Below are 22,070 nucleotides of genomic sequence, written 5' to 3'. Positions count from 1 at the left end.
CTGCATCAATATTCCTTATATAATCACATTGCAGCCATCTGAATGGTACTTTGCCTCAGGATTTCCACTCCTAATTACAGGTATCTTTTTACTTAGTGCAGGAATATTGAAGAAAAAGGATGTAATTCAGTAACATATCTCCCAAAATGCAGAATTATTTAATATTTTAGCCAGAAATTAATAAAAAATCTGCTAGTGTGACTCCTAATAAAGCAAAACATAGTAAAGACTCGGCCCTTTAAGCCAAAATGTGGTTATGTGGCTGCAAAAGAACTCTACATAGCAACAATTTATTAGTTTAAGTTTGACTGAAACCAGGACAAACTCATACACCCCCCAGTGAAGCCATGAAGCTGTACTGGGCAGTCCCCAGGTGGGGGTGTGTGTAAGTGTATTATCTGAGCATGCACACTCAGCTGAACTCATCCCAAGGGACACGCAGGTGACACAAAGAGGCCAAACAGGATAATATGTGAGACGCAACCTGCAGCTCTATCTGGAAGTCAGATCCAAACAAACAAACAAAAAAAAAAACTGAACTCTCAAAGGCAGTTCACACGACCAAGACTGTCTGAAGCTTTCAAACAAAAAAAAAAAATCTGATGCGTCACCGGAGTCGACTCGTTTGTGGAGCGACGCTAACAGCTATAAATGACACTGTGGCTCAGACGGGCCAGGAGGAGGGAAGAGCTGCCGTGTCATCTGCCTGCGAGCTCCTCAGCAGGTCCACCGAGTATTCTGGGAAGGCAGACTGGCAGCGGGCCAGCATGTGGAGAGGCTCATGTTGCACTCGTCGTGATGTGTAGAGGACACGGATAAGATCGGGGGAGTTAGGCCTTGTATGAGCCCTCTGGCACCATAATTCTGATGAATAACAAATGTTAAGAGGTGCTACATTTCCCAGTCTGTTCATGCATGAGCAAATATCAGCAGCTCACACATGTAAAGAGTAGGGATCACTTACAGGATAAAGCTGCTGTTAGTTTATCTACACATGCTTTTATACGGCAGATGCTACAAATGAACTCCTTTCCTGCTTTTAAATCCCATAACAGGACTGAAACCAGAATTTAATTTAACCCAGAGACCAAAAGTCAGTGTTAAGGCTAATAACATTCATTTAAACGCAGCCAACTTTTCCATAGCAGAGCCACTTTAGAACTGCTCAGCAAACACATCTCTGCTTGTTCTTTTAAAGTACGCAAACTCTCACGTCCTGAATTGTATTAGCAAAGGAGCTAATGTTAGCAGAGGTTATGCTAACTGTTTCTTTTCAGTTGTGAGTCAAATATTACCCCATAAGTAACCCAAACAAGTGAGAATGAAACCACCAGAGCAAGATGACCAAGGTGAAGATGTTTGGATAAAATTAGCTTCTGAAGAATTGCACAAGACACCATTTTTAAATGAAAAATGATCTGTGGGTAATGGTCAATTAGTATGTTAGGTTCCTGTTCTCTTCTTTGATGGAAAATGGAGAAAAATATCCAACCTCATAGAAAATAATCACCTGGAATGGTCTGAACTGTAATGCGAGGAAACATTTCAAGGCATAAAGAACTTGACGATGGATAAAGACGCGGTGGTTTTGCCAACTCAGTGAGGATTTAACGGCCTCACGGTGATCTTACCGTCAATGTGCAGTTATCTGTTGCCTCTAGCCAGAAATGAATGGGACTGGGATTCTGCAGTGGCGGCTTAAAGGACTCAAATGAACTCCGATAACAAATGAGTTGGAGATGTGAAACGGGCTATATTTTTATTAAAACCAACTTTTTTCTTTTAGATTTCAGACATACATCACTCTAATCTTGGCTTCTTTTTTTTTTTTTTTTTTTTAAAGTCAAGATGGAGGTAGCTCTTAGGAAACTTTTCTCTACAATTCACAGATCAATATTTTCCCAATAAAAAAAGGCCTTTTCCCATCAACAAGAATCTCTAAAAGATTCAGATCAGCAAAAGCTTTAAAATGAAAAAGGCTTTTTTTCTTTTTTTTTTCTTTTTTTTTTTATATTCCGACAAATGAGCACGGCACCTTCATTAAGGCACCAGCTGTGACTCATCTTTCACATTTTCTTGCTCATTAGTTTTTGTTTCTAATGCAAACTTTGATACAGTTTGATACAGTGATTTAGAATAAAGGCAGCACCAATAGCTTTAGATTAAACCTCTAATCATCAAGGGTTTAATCACGAACTAGGACTTCTGGAGAAAACCTGGACAAACTTATTTAAAACATTTCGACGTTCACAGTTTTGTATTGGGACTGGAAAATACATCAGGAATAACTGAATAATTCGCAAGTGCAGTCATCTCTAGGCATCTACAAAAAAATGGAGTAAATAAAGGTCTGTAACTCATTTCCTGTCGTGCAGCCGAGCCCGTCTGGTTACACTGAAAAACTCATGCGCACGTTACGAATACATGACCAGATGTTATCTCATAGCCGTGCATTATTAAGTCATGCCCACAGATTACTAATGCGGGGAACAAGATACCTAACTTGTGGCCATGTGTTAGTTAACTGCATATTTGTGGGCAATTATTATCTCATTGGATTCTATTTTAATGTAACGATTAATCAAATATTGTAAGCAAGCTTACTGGGTTGCTGAATAGTTGAACCAAAATGCAACAAACTTCACGTAGTTTCTATAACTAAGTTCAATGGGACAATAGATTAACTGCCTGTTTGTGGATTTAGCAGGTAGTTGTGGTTTTTGTCGGATTTGAGGCTTTTGTGGAACAGTTAGTGGGCACTGATCCTTTCCAAAACTGCAAGACATCATGTACCAAGATGATCTGTAAAAAGGATTTCCTGCAATCTGTTGTAGTTCATCCCACCTGGCCGCTTCAGTCAGAGACACTTGATTCAGGTGCTGGAAAAGCACAGTTTGAGACTAAAACAAAAGCCAAAGCTGACACTGGGAAAGTTGTTAAAGTGTCAGTAATACATGGGGACCATTTAGATGTTGTGGTCCCAAACATCAGTTATGTCTGGAAACCAGTTCATTTCTTTTTCTGTCAATGTCATCAGACCTGGTACAACAATGTATTCCTGATGTGCCACCAACAGGCTTTTTGGGTGGTTTCTGGGAAAGACGGATTTAAAGTGGATTTAAAGTGGATTTTTAAGACCGGATGAAAGACATCAGCAACTGGTGACGCATCGAGGTTTCCTACATCTACGCAGGGTAAAATTTCTAGATAAAATAGGTGAGAGTTAGTGCGTTGAATCAGCTGATGGACTCCAAACATGCAGACAGTTAATCACACAGCAGAAATACAAGACAGACAGATGTGCAGGCGGGCTGTAGTTGTGCCCGCTTGCCAGTTAGACGTGTGTATGAAGCCCATAAGGAATAAAAGGTTTGTTCCTTTTGGTGCAGGTATGAGTCTTATCCGTGTGTGCAGGTTTAACACCAGGCAGACTCACATCAGGAAGTGACTTTAGAGAGGAAAATTCAACAACTGCAACAATAATCTACAATCTCTTCCCTCCTCGTCTGCTTGGAGGGCTGTTTCTATTGGCTTTACTCAGGCCTCTGTGGAGATGGGCTTATAGGAAAAAAAGGATTAAATACTTTCTAGGTTTTAAAGATGAATTTTTTAAAAGCTGTTCAAATGCAAAAAGACATCAGCAGTGTTAGATTATCACATCTTGGGTTTGTCTGTTTTTTTTGTTGTTTTTTAGTTTTTTTTTTTTTGGCTAACATAGGGTTTTTTTTTTCCAGGCGAGTTGGTTCCAGAACTGGTTTGGGGCCAGAGCCAGACTTCGCACCGGTTCTTTGGCTTTCGACTGCATAAGCACAGACTCCTGGTTCTCAAAACCGGTTCTATCCTGGCACAAACTCTTTGCTGGGCCAGAATTTGGAACCGTTTCACTTTGTGTGCATCAGCAGCTGGTTGCAGGGTTATCTGGCCAAAATATGAGCGTTGAGTTTTGGTGGGTTTTTTTTTTGTTTTTTTTAACATAATGAAAAATCTAAAAAAAATAAATAAATAAATAAGGCATATGACAAATGGTTCAAAAGGAGTGGGTAGAAGCATAAACTCCTGCCAAATAATAATAAGAGAACAACTTGGTTAATGCAATATGTAAAATAATCAGTTAGAGGGGTGGAGTAATGCAGTAATAATAACAATAATAGTACCACAAATATTAGTTTCACAAATTTTACAAAAGGTTTCTGGAGACCTGAAGACAAAGCAGCAACAAACGACCCAAAAGACAACAACATTTCCAGACCCTGAATTCTGTTCTTGGTGACCCGCCGGCAATGACGCAGCACTGACCAGACTTTTTCAGTCGAAACCAAAACCGGTTCTTTGGTAGAACCGGAGCTGAAGCATCGGCTCTAGCACCAGCACTAGTTGGTCAAAAAGCCCTAATAGACAGAACGACATGGTGGGCTCAAAAACATCCAGCACTCAATTCTTCTTCCTGTCTTCCAGCAGAAAACAATACCTTTACTCAGCCTGTTTCACATTTAATTGTTTCTGTAAACAATCTTATCAAGATGGCTGCTGGGCTTTAATTAAGGCTTCATCAGCAGCTTATTTCCCTTCATGTAACTCAGGACTGCAGCCACTTCGAGGATCGTGTTATTTATCATCAGCATGAGCCAAGCGGAGAGTCTGGGTCCTCATTTGGTGCCTACCAAGCATGTGTTTATGGTAATAAGGAGCAGATAAATAAAACCTTATTAGTCTGTGATCATAAACTTCTGTCTGGATTTCTCCCTCTGAGCACTGTCCATGTTTCTTCTGCTGAATAATAGGACGCAGACAATGGGGCATTATTCTCATCTATGAGAGGAGCGGGGTGCAGGGTGGGGGATGAGGGTGAAAAATGGGGGGTACGAGTGTCCAGCTGGCTGGTAATGAGGTTGGTCTCAGCCCCCGCACCACTTTCTGCCACTCAGTGCTTCACTGTGGCCTTGAGCGTTTCAAAAGGGTCACAATGAGCTGGTAATAAGAGGGGGTGGTTGTGTCTGCACACATGCTGTCTTTGTGGATGGAAAATGATGGGAGGGGAGCAAATCAAGGAGGAAAGTGACAAGTGATATATGGAGCTTTTATCAAACCCCATAAGAGTACAAAGCTGCCACAGGAAGATGGAAAAGATCAATTCTGAGCTCAGGTGGCAGCAATGGCTCTCAGCGATCTGCTGACTCATTACCTGAACTTGTTAGTTCAGATAGTGGTTTTCTATCAGGGGGCTGCACTTATAAGCAATCACAACTACCGGCTGAAGAAGAGCGTTTATGAGGCTACGTAGGTCATATGTCTACAGGGAAATGGTTAGATTGAAAACATGTCAAAAAATGAACTGAAATCTAATGTCATTTTATGTCCTAAATAAGATGAATCAGTTCACTAGTACTGTGTTAGTTCTGCTGACTAGTTATGGCTTATTGCACAGCCAATGCTTAGGAGAGATCCTGCAGTTTCTAATGTAGTAACACCCTTAAGTTAGATTTCAGGGTCTGTTCAGACAAAAGACACACTCAGAGCAACAAATATACACTGTTCTTGACTTCAATGTTGCTTTTGCACGATTTGATAGAGATGGCAGCAAAAGCCAGAGATTTTCTGCCACTTTTAATCTTGATTGGCTGCACATCTAACGTCTAATGGACTGTATTACAGTGAAAATCTGTTAACATTAACATTATGGACTGTGTTCCAAACACATTTAGCTTTTCAGCCAAACCAGAAAGACGGGCCAATTTCTCTGTAATTTATCAAATATGAAGTGATAGACGCAGCAGCAACAGATCCTTTCCAGCAAGGATGACCAAAGATTTTGAATGAACGTCTAAATGCAAACTGGCAGCACGACATGCATTTTGACGGAGTAGAATGAATCCAGTCCTCCATGATCCACATATAAAAGGTCATAAATCCAACATTATCGGGAGATTTTTGTGAAAAATAAATCTATTTATAAAGGAAGACTGAATTTTGTTTTTTTTTTTTTTAAAAAAGCTAGAAAAATGAAGCAGCAGTGGTAAATGCCACAAAAGGTTACTTCGGCGTGTGACACCCTCTGCAGGCAGGTAAGTGTCTGTGTTGCTTCGGGCATCATTTAAACACACTATGTGCATGCAACAGTCACAAAGAGCATGAGAACACTTTACTTCAAACTATAGACCAACACAGTCTACCGGCTTCTACACGACCTAAGTAGCTGCTGCATCATCTCCTGAAAGGAGGAAACTCCGCCTAAAATAGAGCGCTTTGAATTGATGGAGGAATCATTTGGATGCTGCACGGTTGACCAGGCAGAGCTCTGAAATGTAAAGTTAAAAGCATGATGTGGTATTCGAATACTCGGAGGAAAAAAAGAAAAAAGAAGGGTACAAATTTATAGACCTCTGATCTGCAGGTTCTTTTAGGCTCTTTAAGGTTATTTGTGCCGTTTATGACGTCCACTGATCTGCTGTGCGGTCCGAGCTCATAGCGCTGGTTTCTTCCTGCTGCAGCTGGCTGTTTCCAGAGGAAAAGGCTCTGACATCTTTGTGCTTTTCATACAAAGGAGCTCTTGGCAGCAAATATTTAGTTTCCCTCAACTAACACAGTCTTAGAGTAGGGTTGCATCCATCCAGTCTTTTGAAGCACAACCTCTAATGACAGATGTTGCTGCTTTCCATCCACTAGCTGTTTATAAGAATCTCTTTCAAGACAAATAAACGGTATCAAAACTATGTAGCAACATTCAACATGAGCTTCCCTGCAAAATGACAAGAAAAAAGAACGATTTTGCTACTTTATTATACATGAGGAAGAGTCTGATTAAACTGATTAAACTAAACCCTGGAGTGTTTTATGTCTCGTCTTAAGACTCACTTTATTTTCTGGCTTTTAACACCACGCGAGTTGTGTGGTGCTCTGTGTCTTTTATTTCATTTTATTAAATTATTTATTGTCTTTTATTTTTAGCAATTTATAGAGATTGATTTTAGACTTATTACTTTGTATTTCTTGCTATTTTAGTATGGTCCATATTTTAGTATTGCAACATTGTTTTTCTTTTTCGCTGTTTTATTCTATTTGTGCAGCAAGTTGGAAACTGTTTGTTTATAAAATGTTCTATAGATGTTTATAAAATGTTCTATAGATATAAAGTGGATTTGATTGGAAACTGGCTTTTAGCTAAATTTACCCACATCTGCATAGGATGGCTGTAAGTAAGCTTCAGGGAGCTGCATTTTAGTTTGTATCAGCTAAGGTTGGTCTCAAATAATAGGTTAGAGTTGGACGCCAAGCCCAAATGATAGCTGATATCTTCTTTTCAGTAGAAGAGCGATGTTCTACTGAAGGAGGCTGGATGTTGTTAAAGTTCTGCATCGCCGACTCTGCATGAAGAACCTCTGTGACTCAGCTGGTCTCCAATCGTTGCCACTTCAAATGAAGTCCAGCAGACTTTGTTGGACCTCACCGACTCCTCACACAGCCTGTGGTCTCATCTCTGAACAGTGGGATGCACATCGACTGGAGGGCTGCAGCCTGACAGAAATAATGTAACTGAGCTTTGATTATTTGGTGATGAAAGAAATAGAAACTGGCGCTCAGATCAGTGTGGCTTTGATAAGAAGTTGCTATTAATGTTGAGGCCTAATGAAATTATTTCACTGGAAAAAATATGTTTGATGAAAAGTACTTGAAATGACAGAGGGATTTTCTTTTTTTGTGGGTTCATGTTTTAATGATAATAATCAACTAAATCAGTTTGGTGTGAAAAGGAAAGAAGCCCAAATGCTGGTTTCAGAAGCTTTGATGATTTCTTGTTTTATTTCCTATCAAGAAACAGAAGATTAAAAAAAAAAAAACTCTTTGGATTTTTACTGATTCTGACTAAATGTACAACCTCTAAAAAGTCTTAACGCCTTTATAAAACAGTTCACTTTTTTTTTTAAAAGGTTATTTTGTTGATTATAGTATTAATGAATCCATCTGCATAAAAACATCACAGCTGTAAGAACTGAAACTGATATTTTTCATATCTTTTTTTTTTTTTTAAAGCATTCTTTAAAAGCTCTTTTTTGTTTGTTTTTTTTGGTGAATATGCCTATTGGGACCGCTGGAGCTGACCAATCATAGCAGACTATCTTTAAGTCTTCATAAGAGCAAATATCTACAGGAGAATATTTCTGGGAATTTTGGCACACTTTTGGGGGGATTCAGCTGTGTTCTTCATACCACAGAAGCATGATCCTTATACTAACACTACCTGGTATTAATTATTGAAGAAATAATCAACCTAACACAAGCTTGTTTGACTGGTTTTTATCACTCAGCAATGTTCACCACATTTGCCATTTGTTCATGTGTTGTACAGTCACTCTGTCACACACACACACGCACACACACACGGCCTCCTAAAGCGACCCATGCTTCAGACCCATATGATCCATATGAGTGCATACTGCAGGGTGGCCGAGGGGTCATCCAATAGCTGAAGGGTTGGTGGTTTGAACCTCACTGCATCTCAGTCATTCTGCTGTTGTGTGCATTTTAAGATAAAACACTTCACCCACCCTGCCTCCAGTGTGGGGAATGCTGGTGTTTGAATGGGAATAAATGCCAGTGGTGGTTGGACTGGTTTCTCTGGCAGCTTGGCCCAGGACAGCTTTGGCTGCAAATGTAGCTCCTAACCAGCAGTTTATTAATGGGGAGGGAGTGAGTAATGGATTTAATGTAAAAAAAACTCCAACAATCCAATCCATTATCATAGTATTTTACTCAATAACTTCTTCCTGTTCGAAGGCAATATTTAGCTTTTATACTTTTTGGGCCTTTATCTGGTCCTTGTAGTCAGAGGAAATTAATAATAATAATAAAAATTTTTTTTTAAAAAGTCTGAAACAATTAAAGCTAAGATGTTGAAACACAAATGGAGATTTCATAACAATAAAAACGACAATGCTGGACAGTGTTTGAGAGCAAAATGTAGAACATACACAACCACAACAGCAAGCTAAAAAGACTAAATTGTCATTTGACTTCAAGATCTTAGTGTGATCTTTAATTTGCATTTTGATGAAACTGATTTATATTTAGTTATGAAAGAAAATCCAACATGAGAAACATAAACAGGACTGCCCTTTCCTGCTCATCATCTAAAACTTTGACGCTCCAGACCTTTTGTTCAACTTGGCAACATGGCAGATCGAATCTAACATCTTTTTTCCTTCCACAATCTTTAGTGAAGCCGAAACACTTTTCCTGACTGTATTTCACTGGAGGTGATGGGATCCTGCTCTCAACTGGGAGCTCCATTTTCCTGGTGGGCTGCTTGTTCCCAATGTTTGGAGCTTAGAAACACTGAATCAGCCGGCATTATCGCCTGCCAAGCTGCTGTCAACCGCCCAACATATAACTGCTAATAGCATTTGTTATGGTGTGGAGAAGAATCATCCACGTCACCGAGCTCTGAACGGTGAGTTCTGTCGTTTTCAGATCTGGGTTAAGCCGAGCAGCACGCTGCGAATCAATGAGATGATGTTTGCCTGAATACGGACGCTGTCTTTCTGTATCTAAGATACATTTTCGACAAGTTTCCCTCCAAAAATGTTTTAAATTTCATTCTTCTAGCCTTTTTTTTTTTTTTTTTTTTTTTTTAAATTTTCCAAATCAAAAATTCACACTTAAATAAATCCAATTGTGTCTAAGTTTACTTATCAACTCAGAGAGAAGCTTCTGGATCATATTTCCTTTCATGGGATTTATTTTGTCTATTTTGAACATAAACATTCATCAAATCTCCTCAAAAGGTAGAAAAATCTCTAAACTTTTAGTCATTGTGATGGGGAGAGAATAATCTACCATGTGTTGCTGTTTTTCCACAAAAATGAGGCAATGAAAAAATTTGAAGACTGTGTAAACACTATTTAATAAAAATCCAGTTTTTCATCCTATAAATTTACAAATAAGGCTAATATAAAAACTATTTTTTCTATAAGAAGCTGAAGAAATATGGAGTTTGTCAATGGTGATGTTGTGCAGCTTTAAATCGCATGAAATCTAAGCTGTAACAAAAGATTCATGAAGACTGCGTTCAAGAAAACCACATAAAGTGTTGAAATCTTCCTAAATGTCTCTTGGTGTGTTTGATGTTAAAAGATGAACTGCAACGCTTACAGAGCTTCAGGATGTTTTTTTTTTTTTTGTGTTTTTTTTTTTTTTTTTTCTAAAGTGGCTTTGATTCTTCTGTAAATTAAATCACTTGCAAAACATGTCCGTGTGCAGAAAAGCCCCTCCGCGAGGGGGAGAAATTCCAATTTTCATGGATTTTAAACTTCAAACGACGGCGTTTCAGAGTTGCAACACATCATCCCAGGGTTTCCTGCAGAATTCATGATTTGTCCCCATTTGCTTTGTGTCTGTGATATTTTGTCTAAATTAGAACAATATCGTCACCTCTGAAATGCATCGACACAGTAGAGTCGCTCCAAACCAGCAAGAAAAATCATGTCATCCATTTTAATATTTTCTATGTCAAACATTAATTAAAAAGCCTTACTCCCAGTATAATTTCTTTTTTTTTTTGTTTTGTTTTATGGTAAAAGTATTTGGTATAATTGGCTAAACGTGTCGTTGAAACAGTTTCGTGAAGCTATGCGAGCTCCACCGTTACATAAATGGTGGATTTCTCCACTTTGAGCAAACCGCACCACGGCTGCGTGATGAGGATTTTTTGTACGGATGTGTGTCACTGCAGCAGATTTTGAGTCCCTGTGCTGCCCCTCTCCTCACGCCTCCTCCTCTTTCCACTGGTGGAGTCAGACACAAGATATTAACTAGGTCAATGAGATTCTTTTACACTCCTACAGCAGGAAACCACAGCAGAGGAGGAGATAGGGGAAGCCATGGCAGAGAGGTGAGAAGCAGAGATGAGAACAAAAGGATGAGGAGGTGCTTCTTTCTGATGAGGAAGGCATGAGAGGGAAGCACGAGGCGGCTGCTCTGACATGAAACAATGTCTGCATTGACTCCCGCTCAGACGTCGTGACTTATTAAGAACAGACGTCTCCTGCTTAAACTTTGGCAGCAAACAAACAGGAGACGCAATGTTGCAGCGACTCTGGGTGCAAGCGAACTAACAAGCAAGCTTCACTCAGTTTTGATGATGGAAAGGTTCAGGAAGGGTTTTAGCATTTATACCTGGTATTTTGCAAACATCAGCAATTTTTGCACAGATAGACTTTGCAGAGCTACAGATAGTTGCAACTGATTGTATGAATAACTGCAGAGTTTCTTCTCATTTTGCTTGAAAAGTCATGTTGGATTTTAATGTTGGTGAGACTTTCTTTTGACTTTGCAAGTGGAAAATCCAACGCGTGACCTCCTAAATTCCCAGTTTAAATGGACTGCAGCAGATTCTCTGTGTAAAGAGCAGCGATCAGCGTAGCTGTCAAACTCAGCTCATATGAATGAGTCCAGATTCTGACTGGAAAGAAACAAGTCAGAAGGTTCAACCAAATCAAACTGCAAAACTTATTAAATGATGGATGACAGTGGAAAATATTAGAATAAAAGCTAAAAAAAAACAAACAAAAAAACAAGTAAAATTACTACGTGTCTCTGGGTGGTTTTCTCTTAAAGATGCAGCTTATGTCCTAATGAGATCAAGGCAAATGTGTCCAAATGTCGTCACGTGACATCCGCAGTCCACATCTTGCTACGTACATCCTTACATCCACTCAGAGATAACTGGCTTGGCCACTATTATCTATAAGTAAGGAAGACAGCAGAGGATGTTGATCCACAGGCTTTCATTCAAGGCGCTGCAAGTTCAAGTTGCATCCGGCACAGTCTTTGTTTCTCCCTCTTACTTCCCTTTGAGCTTCGAATGGTTAAGATAAGGACTTACAAATACATAAACAATAGGGGTGGGAAGATCGAATCAAAAAATCGAATATTGGGATTTTTTGCTTTAGAATTTTCAAATAGATTTTTTTAACAAAAAAAAAAAAAAAAAAAAAAATTTTATATATATATATATATATATATATATATATATATATATATATATATATATATATTTATAAATAAAGAAAAAATCCATTATAAAATTTTGGTCACTTTTATTGTTTTTATCGAACGTTTTACTTTTCTTCTTGGGCATTATAGCAGCAGAATGATGGTCTGGCTACTGTGTTGTTTTTTCCTAATTGGAATCAAGAAAAATGAGCAAAAAAAGGTTCTGTACATTTTTTTTTTTTTTTTCGCTTTTAATCTAAAAAAAAAAAAATCAGCAATATTGAAGAATTATGAGAATCGCAATTTAAATCGAATCGGCACCCAAAAAAAATCGGAATTGAATCGGGACAAAAGAACATCGTCACAGCCCTAATAAACAATACATAATTTTTCTTTATTGCAATTAGCATATTTTATCATTTCTGGGCCACATGTTGCATTGATTGTTGCATTACAGGAAATAACAGCTCAGAGAAATGGCAGCTATTCCCAACAATGTATTGTGATGTTACTGTGTTTTTGTTATGTGGGGAAAGTGAACATATATCTGTTCTTCCAGTTAAAAACTGACCAATATCACACTGAATGAACGTCATACAAGCCAACATCACCGACTGAGCTTTTTTTTTTTTTCTTTTTTCTTTTTTTAATAAGACAGTCGTTGACTAAAACACTAAATTTTCCAACAGTACTTTATTTTATATCACTTCAAATTCATTAGGATGTAGAAACAAATAGTTAAGGCCTTTAGTGGTTTCCTTTTTGTAATAATTATTTGACATTATTTGATTTTTTTTAAAGGCCATTAAACTAAAAGCTAAAAGATTTCCGAGTCTTTTTGTTCCTGACTCTCACCTGCTGGTTGCTGGAACAGGCTTCAGCTTCCACTCGACCCTGAAATGCACTAAGAGAATGATTGAACGACAGAAAATATAAAGAAGGAAAAAGAAAATAGAGAAAGGGAAAACAGCATCAATTGTGCTACCTCAGCATATAGGTGTGTGTCAGTAGTAGTGGTGGTGGGAGTCCATTAAATGCAAACATTAAAAGATATAAAACAAACAACTTTAATCAGAGAGCAAATACATAAATAACTGGAGAAAAAGAGACAAAGAAGGAATAATGGATTGCTATCGGAGGCGAACCTGCATCCCTTTCCAGGCCTGATGCAAGCTGGACCCCCACACACACCAACCCATGATGACACCATGTCAGGCTGTCCCCCCAGCCCACATCCTCAGCCAACATCTCAGAGTGTCTCAGACAGAGTAAGGGTCACCATGTAGGTTATTACACCTGCACCACACCTGTCCTGGCTCGTTTAGGTTTTTTTTTTTATTTATTTATCTAAGAATTTAGAATTTTTTTGTTTGTTTGTTGTTTTTTTTGGAAATAATGAAGGTTTTTTTCCTTCTCCCTTCAGAGACAGAGCACCGGCATCCTTACATTCAACAGCACGCCAGGTTTCCTTAAATAATGGATGAATTCATTAAAACCTCTTTAAAAGAAGAGAAGGCCGCTGCCTGGCGGATCACATGTTCACTGACTACAATTGAGATAATCTGTATTTACTGACTGCTGTTAAAATGAGACAAAGCGTTCCACTTTAAAGGAGAAGCATGAGCAGAGCGCTGCTTGCTTTGGTTAGCGCGAGCAATGTGCCACTTTTAATGGGTACTGTCCGCACGTCAGCGCTTCAGAATGAGGAAATCTGTCATGAAACACACCTTGTAGTCACTGAGAGGGAACAGCACAGCACAAAAAGATTACCATTTGGCCTTAATGAAAGATGAATTTATCACAGGGGACTGGGAACACATAATAAATCACCTGATGCTCGTGTTGTGCGTGCTGGCATTTCATTTGTTCCATTTCATTACACATATCAGTGGGCCGCTCTTCAAATGTCAGAGGAGTGAAAAATCTCTCAAACAGACATTTTCCGCCTTCTCGCTGGGCACACAGAAAAGCAGCGGCACGCCAGCGGTGTAACAGCAGCAGATCCCATCAACCTCCTCTCCTCAGCTGTTTAATTTGAGCTTTGTAAGCCGTCGTACGGCAGGGTGGCCGGGCCTACAGCCACTTCCCCGATCTCCCCTCCCATCTCAGCGCACTGAAACACGCTGCTCTGTTTTATAACAGCTCTTCTTGTTGGCTTAATCCGTGCTGGTGTGCCATTCTTTGGGCCCCCTCTGACAGCTGAAAGCAAGCTATGGCAACAGGACAAAATGGGCTTTACAAGCCAGAGTTGCTCCAACTATTTGAGATTAGTTGACCCTTTTACACTGAGGAGAGAAATTTTTAACGGGATTTCTTTTAGTTTTTAAATCATGAAAACCAATTACAGAGTAATGATCTTCAGCACTAATCTTTCCTGGTGTCCAAAGGAAAGCTGGTGTGTGTGGATATGTCATTTATTTGCCATGAACGTTTCTCATTATGTATCAGTCCAAGACTACTTGTTTGGATGAGATATTATCTCTAATTCTTCCTCTGATGGATGGTTTAAAAAAGAAAGGAAAAAAAAGTTGTTGTTTTTTATTTTTCTTAGAAGATTTTCTGACTTTTTTTTCAGACAAATGTTTGACTAATGAAGTGAACTTAAAGGAGCCTCTTTTGTTTCAAAATGGGTGCATTTAACTAAAAGAAAGAGAATTAAAGTATAAAAGCCAAATCAGAAAATCAGAGAATCAAACAATTCTCTTCTGTTTATTATGAGTTCACCAGAAAGTGAGGACTTCTACTTCTACATCAAACATGACCCAGTCTGTGTGTGTTTTTTCTGGGATGAACCTCTCGAGGGGGACTAAAAAAAAATAAAAAAAATTGCAATCATTTGGAGCAGTCGCAATCTCAGTCCTTCTTCTACTCCATTCCCTTTTTTTCTGTGTGTACAAGACAGTTTGTCATCTTGTGCTCATGCATCTACGCATCGTCTTACCACCACTGAGGACTTATGAAGCAAGCTGTGCAAAAACTGCCGTCAGCCACGACACCAGAAAGCGGCCGAGCCTTTAAATTAGCCGTTATAGCGGTCAGACTGAGACAGACCCTGCAAATTTTAAAAAAAAAAAAAAAAGAAAAAACTGACTGTGCAGCTCTCTCTCCCGCCAGTCTTACTATTCCAATCATTACATTTCCAAAAGGTTAACAGTGTCATAGCAATTATAAAATCTGAGGTTTGCATTTGCTGCACCACCACATCCACACCAGACATGGATTTTCTGTCCTGGTTCCAGCTCAGCTGCTGATAAGTTGTCTTTGAAAACAGCCATGTTGGAAGCATCTGCTGCTAAGGTCAAGCTCAGACATAGATTTTAAAAACCAGAAGTGGACCCTTCTGAAGAGCGGACTGAAGCAAGCAATAAGTCAAATAGAGACAATGTGGACAGAAGTTAATCAAGCTGAATGCTTGATGATACCAGAAAGGAAACATTGTCATCCAGCTGCCAAAAAAAAAAAAGGCCACATCTTCAAAAGCCACTGGTCGGGGATTAGCCTACTTTCTCTTTGCTGGCAGACGGTGAGTTACCTGCTGCTGTCAACATTGATTACTTTAAGCAGCTGAAGCTGAGCAGCACTTAGAATAGCCTCATCTTATTACTTTGGAGGTCTTCCTTTGCTATTATCAAAGAGAAGAAAGAGTCAGAGAAGTTCCCAGATGAAATCTGTTGACAGGAGCAGAACGAGCAGATGAAAGATTTATACCGTCTGAAACGGCCATAAATACAACGATCGAGCAGATTCAGAGGAATTGATTAACATTAGCTGACCTTAATTAAGGGAAAAAAATATATATGCATAAAACTCTGCATCATTAACAAGCAGAACTTGGCTCCCAGGAGATTAAAACACTCTACCTCTCAATCCTCAGAGAAGATGACGCACTGAGGAGACAATCCAGCCGCACAGGAAATCTTTATAAACCAGAAACTTTTTTTTTTTTTTTTTTTTAAAACAGAAACTTTTCTCTCTGCTTCTGGAAATGAAAACAAACAGTTTCACAACATAATGTCTGAAACAGACTTGAACAAGAATGATTGAAGTAAATCAAGTTGTTATTAACACTCATCTTAAACAAATCTGATGTACTTTGGAGAATAAATGATTAAATTAATGAATAGACTTTACTTATTGAATTACTTATTGTAAATAAGATTACTGTAAAAAAAAACATGGATGCTGGAGGGTATTTAAAGGCAGCAAATCAAAGGTAATTTGTTGTAAGCAACTTTGTTGGTACCTTAATAATATTAATGTTTTTCTTCTGCTTTCTCAGTCTTATAATGAAAATCTATTTGGGAAGAATAAAATGCGAAAAAAATAAGCATCTTGTGCTCACCTTTACTGATCTCTAACTGTAAAAGCACAACTGTTCCTATAACTGAGAGGTTAGATCAGCAAAGACCCCATCCACCAAGCTGTTCATTATTTAACTGGAGTGGGATCAACTTAAACTAAGTATGGAAAATAAATGAATATGCGAAGCATCACCTGCAATTTACACAGATTTGACCACAGCAAGTTTTTGCTGAACTTGCACTCAGATCTCATTAAGTTATGTTCTCCTAACTCAAATTGTAGGAATTAACTAAAGTCAAAGCAACCGCTTTGCATTTATTTTTTAAGTCAAGCCAACATGTTAGATTTGACAGAGCAGAGCAATTTATAAAACTGACTGTCGAAGGAGAAAACAGCACTTGGTTAAGGTTGGGAAAATATCATGACTCAAGTTAAAACACACTAACACACACACACACACACACGCACACACACATCCAACATCCACCAACATATCCTTCCCCTGGATTCATCTGCAACTCCCGTCTCCTCAAATAACACGTTAAACATGTAAAAGTATGTTCAGCTGGTCTTGTGTGCATCGTCATGTATTTTAGTGAAATTCACATGGAGTAAAAACAATCTGCTCCTCCATGAGATGCTTCCTCAATCCCATTCATCCATTTTCTTAACCACTTAGTCCAGTTAAGGTCATGGGGAAGCTGGAGTCTATCCCAGCAATCACTAAGCGAGAGGCGCGGTAAATCATGGACAGGTCTTTAGTCCATCACAGGGCTTACTTCATACACAACATTTACATGCATGTCATTTTTTATTTTTTACTTATATTTGCTTAATCTTAAGATGATCAGACATCTTTTTAAGAAAATGGCAAAAAATTCTGTTTTTAAAGCCCGCTGGGTGTATAGACTCAGGTTTTACAGTCCGAGCTCTGCAGGATTTTAGGGCAGTAAAGTTGGAGAAAAGATGGAAAGGCACCATTTTTTTCCCCACATTCAAAACCAAACTAAAGTTTGCAAATCAAAGTAGCAATGCAAACAAGAAGTGACTGCAAGTAAAAAAAAAAAAAAAAAGAAGCAGAAAAATCAGGTCTCAGGTGCAGCTTCCAGCTTTCCCTTTGACAACATGACAACATAATACTTTGTGCTTATATCAGCCGAAGTGTGACGACAACTGCAGTCCCTAAACTCACAACACATTTTTCACAGCTAAAGGACAAAGAAAACCCACAAGAGGAACAAAATCAGGAAGTTCTTTCCTTGATTCACAAAACACATCTTACTGCAGCTCATATGGTCCTCATGTCCTGCATTTATTACATGACTGCCTGTCTGCTTGTGTCATGAAATGCTGCAGAACCTCTAATGAACAGTTTACCTACCTTACCTTAATGCATCCAAAAATCTAAACAGTATCTTGTCTTAACTGGATTTAATCCTGTATTTACAACAATGTTTTCTGAAAAAAGGTTGTAGAAAAACATATATGTGAGCTTCTAAACACACCTGAGCTGTAAAGAGGGGGGGGCGGAGAGGCCTATAGGTGGCTTTTGGTCAAACTGATTACCTGTAACGCTCAAAAATACATCTAATGAACCATGTTTAATGGAATAAATCCATATATTGTAGCCAGATAGTGTATCTTACATTACAGAAGCCAAGGCTATAGGATAAATTTTTCATACAGATTAATACTGATCTTAAAAAGCATCACTGTTGCTGACATTAATATTTTCCTTTGTCACTTTCGATAGATGGAAACACTGTCCTCATCGTGTATTTATCATAAGGTTGTGATGTTTTTCCTTTATCAAAACATGAAATAAACTTATAAAATATAAAGAATAAACTTATAAAATAACCTCTTTCCTGGGAAAACAATGCTGCCCTGCATGCAAAAAAGAGCAAACATGCTCCAAAAGCACTGTCAACAAAGTGACCTGCAGCGAAACTTGAAGCATTCTTCTCGTTCGCAGAGTTTCATAAAGGTTTTTGCAACAAACAGCACCATAACTCCGCAGAGAACGAGCTCAGCATGTTGATCCTCTCACCTCTTTGGTCCTCTCCAGCTCGTTGTGCAGCGCCTGCTTGGAAATCTCCACCTCGATGATCTTCTGCCTGAGCGTCTCGTTCTCGTCCTCCGCCCGGCTGCGTTTGTCCTCCACACTCTCCAGCTCGTTGTGCAAACGCACCGACACGTCTTTGGCGACCTGAGGTCAGTTCGGTTTGAAAGGATAATACATGGAGGGCACATTAATATTTTATAAACGCTTATTTTCACACTCAAAACGCAGCTTATGACTGTGCAGGCATACGTGTGTGTCATATAAGCTGCTTAAGAAAAACAAGATTTTTCATAGAAGTTGAATGATGTTATGATTCATATTGCACATTTTTGCCTTATTCTGACAAAAAAAAATCAAGAAATTAATTAAGATTTTGAATCATTGACTTACTACATTAAAACTGTTTCCATGGTAACAGATAATATGGACATTCATGAAGCTTAATCCTTTTTTTTTGTTTGTTTTTCCCTTTATAGTATTTTATGTATAATACATTAAATATTTCACTATAAATAGGAAATGAAAAAGTAGTGAAATAAGCAGAGATGAGCACATCAGACCTTCAGATCCTGTTCCAGACTCCGCAGCAGCTCTCCGTCCACGTGGCCGGTCTGAGCCACCCGCAGGCTCTTCTGCTCGGCCTTTCGCAGCCGGTATTGCAGGATGCGGCAGTTTTTGTTGGAGCGGTCCAGTTCCCGCCGCAGCTCCTGCAGCTGGTACACTTCCTCCTCCAGGTAGCTGTCTCGCACCTCCTCCATCTCCGCCCGCAGCTCGTCCACTTCATCCTTAGAGAAGCAGGGAGAAAACAGATTTTTAACAACACGTCGGTGTAATGAGAGACCATAGATCAGACACTTGTGTTGGTAAATGTGTTCTTGTATTATTTCTTTAGAAATCAGCATCTTTCATGGTGTAACATCTGTGTTTGCAATGAAAATTCAGTTACTTGTAAAGATAAAATGCTACGGAGTGTCAAGGTTTGAAGGATTTAATGTCTTGATCTCTTCATGTAGATACTGTTGCTTTAAATGCGGAGAAGTTCAGCATCTCGTCTGCAGGATGAAGAAACATCAGTCTGCAGTTCAACTGTCAGGAAGTGACTAAACTTTGTACCTGTGATGTTAGTTGTCTCAGATTGGTGCAACATTAATTATCTGAAGATGCTTTAATGCAGAAATATAAAACTTAAAAGGTTAAAAATTCCTCTAATAAACTCATTAAACACAAAAGTATGCATTTAAAGTAAACACTCAGTTGAGAATGACAAAAAAAAAGACTTGAAATAAAAAAAAAAGTCATTTATTTTTTCCTAAAAAAGCAGCGAGACTTTGGCATCCTCTGGCCATTTGCATATTTCTGCATCCTTGACATTATGGAGAGCTTTTAAACAACCCAGAACTACCATTTCTCACATACTAAAGGGGGCATTTTGACCCGAGGATTTTGCAACAACAGCATAAATTAATAAATAACTCTCTGTAGAACAATAATATGCTCATTAATTTTACAGCTCTCTGCAGAAAAAAACTACCGAGATGAAAGGATAAAATCTTGCTATAGATGGTATAGTATGAGAAAAACATGAAAATCTATGTTTAAAACATTAAAAGGGTGTTTGTTTGCCTTTAAAAACAAACTCTGAAGCAGCCAACGTCTTGGCTGCTTTAGCTCTGATGCTGCAGCCTGTCTCCAGCGACGTCCTGTCCACAGATGTCTTCATCATCACCGCTAACAGACCATTAACACTGAATCGGATGATGCCACACACAAATAAAGAGAAGTCTATTTGCAGAGCAGAAGTCTGCGGTGAGAAAGATTAACTCTGTTTTGAAGGTAAGACAAACAATATTTCCATTATTTGTGATGATCATTACAAGTATCACCAGTTTCTCTGATAAGAAACACGTCAGACTTCCTGTTCCAGGAAAATGTCTCAATACTGCACTTTGTCACAGAGACAAAAAGCTAAACTAGTCTGTTCATTGATAACATTGACCGATAACATGATTGGAAAACATATTTCTGCATTTTAAATATGTTTGGTGTTTGAATTAGTGATATTTGAATCTTAGAGGCAATGCTTTAATTTTTACTGTAAATGTACATGGATGCTATAGATCCGCTTTCATCTCGTCACTTATGAATAATTGAGATTGGCCCTTAAAGAGAAGAAAAAAATAAACATATAGGTCACGTTGTAAAATATTAATGGATGGTTCCATCACATGGATCACACACACTCCCACGAGAGGGAAAAAACTGACTTGACTTGATGGAGCCAATGAGTGGAAAGTTCAGGCCAGCAAACCAGTCAAGAGTCCAGATAAGATAAGAGAAAAATCTCTAAAAATTGATGTTGCAAATCATTGTGCAGACTACAGTCCTTAACTAAAATCAGCTGATGAAACAACTGAGGAGCACCTGGCTGGTGATGGAAAACCTGATCACGTTTATAAACAGCCATGTGAAAAGAAATACAGGCTTAATCAATTCGGGACAAAAGCTAGAAATCATTTGGCCTTTACCAGATCCTCAAAATAAGGAAACAACGTCAGATTAAGAGCAATATATGTCATTTTACCATGAGTAATAACCAAAATTAAGCCATAGAACTGCAGGATAACACAGAGCGCAAACTTTCTGCTTGCCGTTAAAAGGATAAGTGGCTGACAGGTTCTGCTCATCAAACGCACTTGAAGAACTGATCAGTTTTCTGATCTGGGGCATTCAAGCACTGGGCGCCAAGGAGGAAAGACATCAGCAATGACCTTAGAGCTTTTATATACAGTCTATGCCTTAGAGCAGGGATCCCCAACCCTGGTCCTAGAGGGCCGTTGTCCTGTAGGTTTTCCAAGTGTTCCTGCTGGAACACACCAGACTCAGACTCAGACAAGCTCTGCATGTCTGCTGAATAAACATTTATTTTAATCAGATGTGGTCCAGCAGGGACACTTGGAAAACCTGCAGGACACCAGTCCTCGAGGACCAGGATTGGGGATCCCTGCCTTAGAGAAACAGATGCTGCTTCTCATTAACTTGGAAAAGCCATCTTCAAACAATTTCCAGTCTAAGAAAGTATATTCAGAATAGTTTCCTGTCTTTCTGGGAGCAGATATACCTGCAATTTCAATAAAAAACCAAATGATGTAAAGTTCAAAGAAACTCCAAAATAAAACCAAGAGCCACATCTCAGTCAGCATGTGAAATGTTAAAGTTTATGACCGTTCAATTAAAAACAGATCGAATGTGCACGGCTTGTTTAGATTACCAGGACACAGTGATTTAAAACAAACATGACAGCACAGCTCCAGTTTGCAGAGTTGGATTTTAAAAAACCAGAATGTTACTGGGACGTACCACTTGGACATACCAGGCCAAAACAAGGCGGTCTGGTCAAGATGGATGCCTGTTGCTAGGGGACGCCTCACTGAGAAGGTCCGTCAACGCTCAGTAGTTAGGCTTTAAGGGATAACGCCAAAGAAATAACTGATCACCACAATTAACTGAAGCAACACGATATATAATAGCTGGCAAAAATTCCTCCAGAATAGAGTAGAAAAATTATAACTTTAGTTGTTTTTTTAATGAATTACCATCCATTGAAATATATCATGTATTGTTCATTTGAGGTTGTATTTATTTACCATTAAGGTGTGTTTATATGTAAAACACAGTGATAGTTTAGCAAACAGATAGTCAAACATTCATAAACATT

The 22,070-nt window shown here is 38.7% G+C and overlaps 1 protein-coding gene across 1 annotated transcript in view; it reads right to left on the bottom strand.

The window, feature by feature from the left end:
* Positions 1-22,070, bottom strand: part of mtcl1 (microtubule crosslinking factor 1) — a gene marked incomplete at its 5' end in the record, with an annotated part of 79,736 nt that overhangs the window by 54,797 nt on the left and 2,869 nt on the right. The window contains 2 exons of the mRNA XM_079243428.1: positions 18,341-18,499; positions 18,916-19,140. Of these exons, the coding sequence (XP_079099554.1) occupies positions 18,341-18,499; positions 18,916-19,140 (384 nt within the window). The remainder of the gene's footprint in view (positions 1-18,340; positions 18,500-18,915; positions 19,141-22,070) is intronic.

The sequence above is a fragment of the Telmatherina bonti genome, assembly GCF_933228915.1.
Source record: "Telmatherina bonti genome assembly, chromosome: 7".
NCBI classification, from domain to species: domain Eukaryota; kingdom Metazoa; phylum Chordata; class Actinopteri; order Atheriniformes; family Telmatherinidae; genus Telmatherina; species Telmatherina bonti.
The sequence above is the reverse complement of the archived record's forward strand: the minus strand, read 5'-3'. Positions and strand labels throughout refer to the sequence as shown.